General features: G+C 32.6%; 1 protein-coding gene across 4 annotated transcripts; it reads right to left on the minus strand.

The window, feature by feature from the left end:
- Window positions 1-2117: 2117 nt before the first annotated feature.
- Window positions 2118-6536, minus strand: LOC107001762 (major facilitator superfamily domain-containing protein 12-like). Of its 4 annotated transcripts, none has more exons than XM_015199737.2 (12): window positions 5511-6536; window positions 5367-5436; window positions 4631-4827; window positions 4368-4443; window positions 4161-4244; window positions 3997-4076; window positions 3762-3885; window positions 3572-3631; window positions 3430-3480; window positions 3179-3337; window positions 2667-2799; window positions 2118-2446 (listed from the first exon to the last, which is right to left on the minus strand). In XM_015199737.2, exons 1-12 carry the CDS (start codon window positions 5648-5650, stop codon window positions 2280-2282), a joined length of 1341 nt encoding a protein of 446 aa, XP_015055223.1. In that variant the 5' UTR covers window positions 5651-6536; the 3' UTR covers window positions 2118-2279. The 4 variants fall into 4 exon arrangements, with proteins under 4 accessions (XP_015055223.1, XP_027768071.1, XP_027768070.1 ...); XM_027912270.1 differs by having other exon boundaries at window positions 6302-6535; XM_027912269.1 differs by having other exon boundaries at window positions 6066-6535.
- Between the last annotated feature and the right edge of the window lie 287 nt (window positions 6537-6823).

The following is a 6823-nucleotide window of genomic DNA, read 5'->3' on the forward strand; positions in this document are numbered from 1 at the left end:
GAATTTGCTTTAACTTATTTTTACTTGGGAACATTACGCAACAAAGAAAATTTAAACTATTTAGTTACTTATCATAGCTATATTTTGCTATAATTACAACTCGCGACTAACATTTATACATTAATTAAGTGGGCTGACTTCGAGTTTGTATAGTTAGTCACGTTTGTATATATATAATTTGTCATGATATACAAATATATATGTATAATATACAATTATTTAACCTATATACATATACAATTCGTCTCTGTCCCACGCTCTCCCCTCTCTCGCTCGCCTTTCTCCTCCCTCTCCCAATCTCACTTTTCCTATATACAAATGTATATGTATAATATACAATTATATACCTATACAATTCACCTCTCTCCCACTCTCTCACTTGACTCTCTTCTCCCTCTCTTGATCTCGCTCGCCTCTCTCTTCCCTCTCCAATCTCTCTTGCCATATATACAAATATATATGTATAATATACAATTATCTAACTAATACACATATATAATTCGCCTTTCTCCTATTCTTTTTCCCCTCTCTCGCCTCTCTCCTCTCTCTCCCAATCTCGCTCACCTCTCTCCTCCATATAATATGTAGCTACAAATTGTAATTATCAAACTACAGCTATGGAGTGTATATAATTGTTTTTAAGTGGCTATATGTGAAAGTCCCCTTTTTACTTTTCATTAAAAATTTAAATAAAACCTAAAAGTAATGCTACAATTTTACCAAAATTGAAAGAGAAAATGGTACATAAAGAAATTGAAAAAATATTCGTTTCAGTCTACTTTATGGGTGTGTTTGTTTGGTAAGAAGTTAAACATTTTCTCGAAAATATTTTTCAATTTTGTAATGTTTGGTTGGGACAAAAGTTTTGAAAAATGTTTTCCAAATCAACTCATTTTCCTCAAAATTAAGGAAAATAATTTCCCTTGAAAAGTCAAGGAAAACATTTTCCAATACTCTCATCCAACTTCAAATTACATTTTTTTTTTTAAAAAAAACATTCATTTCTAAAAATATTTTCAATTTCGAAATTTAATATTTTCACTCGCCCCTCCCCAGACCCCGGTCATCCCTCACCCCCTCCTACAAAAAAAATTAATTTTTTTTAAAAAAAATATCTTCAACTTCAAATTTTTGTTATTTCACCCCTAAAAGCCCACCTACCAACCTCCACCACCCAAAAAATATTATTTTAAAAAAATATATTCTATTCATAAATCAAACATTAAAAATTATTTTCTAAATATATTTGTTACTCAACAACCAAACATGAGAAAATAAGTCATAAATTTACTTATTCTCCAGCAAAACATTTTTCATGAAAAACATTTTCCTTCGTACCAAACACACCCTATGTCTCGTTACTTTTGTTACCATTGCCAAATGCCGGTAAAAACTTCAAACTTAAAATTTTGATATTTTTAAAATATTTGTAGCATTCTCCAACGTAAAAAAAGTCTATCACTAATTCACATAGTTTAACATAAAAAATAAAAAAAAATTGCCCCATCCACTTTTCAAAAAAAAATACTTATGACTTGGATATTCTTTGTAAAATTTTTGGTTACGTCACTCATGGTGAATATACCTTTCAGGTTCATGTTGTTCAAAATCGAACCGAAATCGATCATTCAAACTTAAATAAAATTATTGGTTTATCAATAATGAGTTATTTGTTTATGGTTTTGATAACAATTTTGGTTTTTTTGGTTATCAGATTATCTGTTTTTAACGGGTTAACCGATTATCCGATAAAAAAATTAAATAATTATTTTATACCATTTTGTATCTAAAGTCTTTGACGTAGAGTTTGGTTTCCTACTTTTATTTGTGGTTTTCTCAAATACCTCATTATTCAACAATGTAAAAGCGTTTGCTTTTCAACAAGATGTAACTTGTGAACTCATGTGCACGATTTTCATTTGGTTTGTCACCTTGTTTCTAAGTGATTTTCAATGTATTGTTTTTGTGTCAAATCTTAACAGTTAAACCGATAACGATCAACAACCGATAAGCCAAGCTCTAAATGGTTCTATAACGGTTTAGCATCTCTACAAATCGATAACAATAAGTCAAATCGATAAAGTTCAAAATTCAAACCGACAGATACACAAGTGTAGTTGAATGAACAATTTAAACTTGAATTCTGGACTAATTGGCCATCATAAAATATTGTTTTGTTAATACTATAATAACAATGACTACTCAACAAGTACAAATATAGCTCAAGCTTGAATTCAGCTCTAATTGCCAGGAAATACACGGTCTGTCCTCCTTGAGAGCTATGCCAAGAAGGGTTGTGTTAGTGTCTTAGGATTGGGTGTGTGGAACCTTATGAAGAATGCGACTACGACTCCAATTAAAGCAGAAATCCCTGGAATGAAACCTAGAGAAAATCGTGTAACGGAGAAACAAGGATAAGTTGGATCACAAGGAACAGGATCTGCACCTGCATTATTCAGAACAGACGTAACCTTGAGTTAATTTATGGTTAACCTGAATCAAATTTGTGGCCCATAACAACTTGATGAGCTCTATACAAGTTTACATGTACATATCCAAAATTGGAATGTGTATATAGATGTTAGATGATGCCATGTTAAAGAGAAGCATTGTTTTTAAGACGTGCGTGAACACAGTAGACAGAGAGAGGGGAAGCAGATGTTTACTCTCATACGACTCAAGAAAGTACAAAAACACTCCACATAAAACTTTGTCAATAAAGCCCAATGATCCATACACAAAAGCAGATCCATCAAGATCTTTATCAACTAGCTCGCTTTCCATCCCTATTGCTGTTACCTGTCATCAAAATGAAAATCTTCTATCATACAGCAACACACAATATGGCTTCTCAACACATAGTTACTTTGCAGCAAGAAGCGATGAAAGCAATGATGTCTGATAATCTGACAATCAATTCACGACCAGCTTCATTTTTCTAGGAACTTAAATAAAGCATACAAAAGTCTGTTTACAAACACAATTGCTCCTTTATTGTCTATTTTCTTGTTTTCATTTAAAGAAAAAGAGATTCAGAATGATACATCACAATTTTGAAATGTCTAATTAATTGTCTACATGTGATATTTTAACATACAATATACAGATAACAACAGAACTATACATACCGACTAATCAATATAGAAATTTTTTTAAAAAAAACAAAAAACTCACTTACCATCATCAACGCGTTTCCAATGCCAATAAGTATGGACAAGACATATATAAAAGCATGCATGTTTATTGGGAGGAAAATTACTGCAGCTCCACAAAATAGCCAAAGGAGACCCCCAGCGGAAAAGAAGGCCTTCAACCGTTCACCACTCCATTTGAGCTCCTACAAGTAAATAGCAATCAAAATAGTTTATGCATGAACAGAAAAAGTGAGTCTGGGGAAGAATTTAATATGAACTGAATGGTGAAGAGAACCTGTAGGAGGACTGAGGCAACGAAGCTTGATAAGTAGATGATGGCAGGAATCTATTCACATCAATAAGATTAGTTAGAATGAATTGAAATTTTTTCCTCAAAAGAAGAGCACTGTATTCAAATTTGATGGTAAGGCCTATACCAAGGCTTTTGAAGATGGGCTCATCCGTAGATCATTCATAACATAAACAGCTAAGAAGGTCTGAACCAAAAAAGAAAAAAAATGCACATACTAAAAATTAGGTGACCCAAGCAATGCAATACTGTGTATTTGAGAGTTGAAAACTAAAAAAAAAAAAAAAAATAAAAATAAAGATGAGGCTTATACTGACCTGAGAGACATTAGTCACAACTCGAGTTGACACATAGATGCTAAGTACTTGGTAATATAGGACTTTCTTCAACCAGTATGTCCAAGAAGCTGTAGCACGTTTCCCGTTAGATTCTTGCTTTAAACTGCACAAAATACTACAACATTAACTGTCTGCTCTAGCAACAACAAGTTAATAGTGAGATAAACATAAAACATATAATACTACCAAATGTGATTGGAAAAATGTAGCAAACCTTGGTTCTTTAGTTCCAAGCTGAAATATAATCACGAAGACTGCTCCAATGAAAATCGAAATATAAGCCATCGATTGGTACTGCATGTATTATTTCTTTAGTCAAAATTTAATCCAATAGTAAAAACTTGAAAATATAAATGAGAATTTGATTAAAATTAGTACCTGATTCTTAATGTCAACCTGTGAACTAGAAGTTTGCTTTTTGAAGACGAAAAATGCGATCACATATAAGATTAGGCTTGCAATCTTGACCAATATTTTTCAGGGAAATGGTAAAAGAGAGAAAAAAGGGATTAGTATACCAAGTATCACATAGAAAATATCTGTATCAGTAAATGAAACTGATCATATATATAGAAAATACCCAACCATTGTAAAAGCATTGCGACAGCTAACACAGGCTACTCTGCTTGTTGGATTTAGTGTGACTCCATTCACCATTGACCTGCAATAAACATTTAGCCATGAGTCCTTGTGCTGGATTTTTTCGCATAGATAAAATTGAACATATCAAGTAATAGAGATAAGAGTATGTGCGTGACAGAATAAAAAAGTTTTACGTACAATGCCAACCATATGTACAAGAAAGATTGTATGTTAAAACACTGAAGCGGATAAGCTGAAGATATTACAGGTGTGATATCTGAGTGCAAGACCACCCACTGCAGAAAACCACTGCAGATATGCAGTAACCAGTGGTTTGAACGACAGGTGAATCAGATCCAAGAATTTTACAAGGGAGGCAACCACCGAAGAGTGATGTAAAAGATACAGCAACTAATAGGCATCCCATGCCATGCCATATTTTGAAATTACCAAACCTGTCTATCTGCAGCATAAAAGGAAAGAAAAAAGGCTGCAGGGTTAAATACTCACTACAAAAATTCACTATTTTCCCACTGAAATTTTCTATTGAAAAATGTTCAGTGGCTATGATTAAATCGCTGAGAAAAGAAAAAATAGTATGTTTTCATATGGATTAGTTAGGAAATTCAGTGATTTATTTTCACCACCATGCATTTTCGCACTGACCTGATTCGGTGGGGAAATCATGCTTTATAGCACAAATACCCCACTGATTTTGGGGGACTGTTTCTATTTGTGGCTCCAACTTATTTTTCTTGATAATACTGTTGAACAGTCGAGGAAACAGATAATGTACATTATCTGCACTAACTGGACCAAGCTAAGTTTAACTAATTCTAGCACGGGATGTTAAGCTTAATGTATACGATGCATCCATAAGATAAGAAATAGAACATATAAGGCACTAGTTATTCTTCATGATGTAGCACATACTGCAAAGCATATATAAGCATAATTGTGTATAGAAAAGAAGGAAAATAAAATGGAATATATATTATATACCAGTTCACCAGCTATTATGGTCGTAAATGCATCAGCAAACTGACCAGTAAGTGTGACTGTTGCGGCATTGCTGTGGATTAAGAGATGGATGTCAAAAAATATAATAGGGGAGGAAACTAAAGAAAGAAGAAATAAAGTTGGAACCTTGGGGACAATCCAATATTTGTGAAGTAGAGCAAGAGATATGTATACCAACAGGAAGATGTTATATCATTCAGCATATGTCCCACACCATAAGTAAACACAGAAAACCTTCCTAGGGATTTTGGTTCATCATCAACCATTTCATTCACAATCAAGTTTGCTTCACAATTTAAATAATACTTAGCCAAACATTAGATTGTGTTTGAGTACTCAAGTGTTCTTCAATAACATACATATATTCATTTATATATTTAACTTCTTTCCCTTTTTATGCATGTAGAGTGATCAATCATTGCTTCATATTTTAAACATAGAAATGATCTGATATAATAAAAAAATAAACTTTGGAAACATTATTTATATGTCGCCATCACTCTCCAACTACTTTATGACTCATATGGAAAAATAACAAAGTAGAGATTCAATAAAATAAACAAAAAGGGATTTGGCCACTTTAAGAACATTTCCTTCCTATCTCTACACAAAAAGTTCTAATTGAAAAATAAATACTAAGATAGAAACAACAGAAGTTGAGCATTAGTCAATAGTCATTACCTAGGTGATGAAGAACAAGACCCGATTAACCAACGTAACTATGACTGTTTAACAAAAGAGAGAGAGAAATAATTAAAGATAGAGTACGTAGTTGCTTATAACCGCGAAGCCAAAGTTAGGAGTTTGCGGATTCTAAATCAATTTTGATTGGGGAGTTCACATGTTGATAAACATATATTTATTTAATTTTCGAATACAAATATGGATCTACAAAAAAGTTAGCCGGTTATCCGAACCCCGTGATCTTCCACCTAGCTCCGCCTCTGGTTGCTCACCAACTTTCCTTTCCGTTCATTTATATTGCACTGCTCTACTCTGCTCTGAATGATATGATATGATATGGGCTGCTAATTTTTTATTAATATTTGGAGAAGTTGTTATTCTATAAATCACCAAGAAGCACATATTGGTGAAACAGAGGCAATGGCCCTAGGGTTGTTGGAGCAATTCGTATTTTTCTTATCAAAACAATTGTTTTTTATATCCTTTTTTGGAGCATTTGATTTGATGACAAACGAAATATTAAATCGACTAAAAAAAATCATGTTCTATCCTAAAAGATTTGCACCCATTCCTATGGGTAACCCATGTTACTTCTATTTTATACTTATTAAATGATATGTTACTTTAATTTCTCTATCTTACTTTTTTTAGTTTATTTTAAAAATAATATTTCCCTCCTTCCAGACATTCTATCGACCAAAATCTGGATAGTGCATCATCAAGGATTTTGATAGAGTAATAAATAGTCCTTTATC

Source organism: Solanum pennellii, chromosome 10 (assembly GCF_001406875.1).
Source record: "Solanum pennellii chromosome 10, SPENNV200".
Taxonomy (NCBI): domain Eukaryota; kingdom Viridiplantae; phylum Streptophyta; class Magnoliopsida; order Solanales; family Solanaceae; genus Solanum; species Solanum pennellii.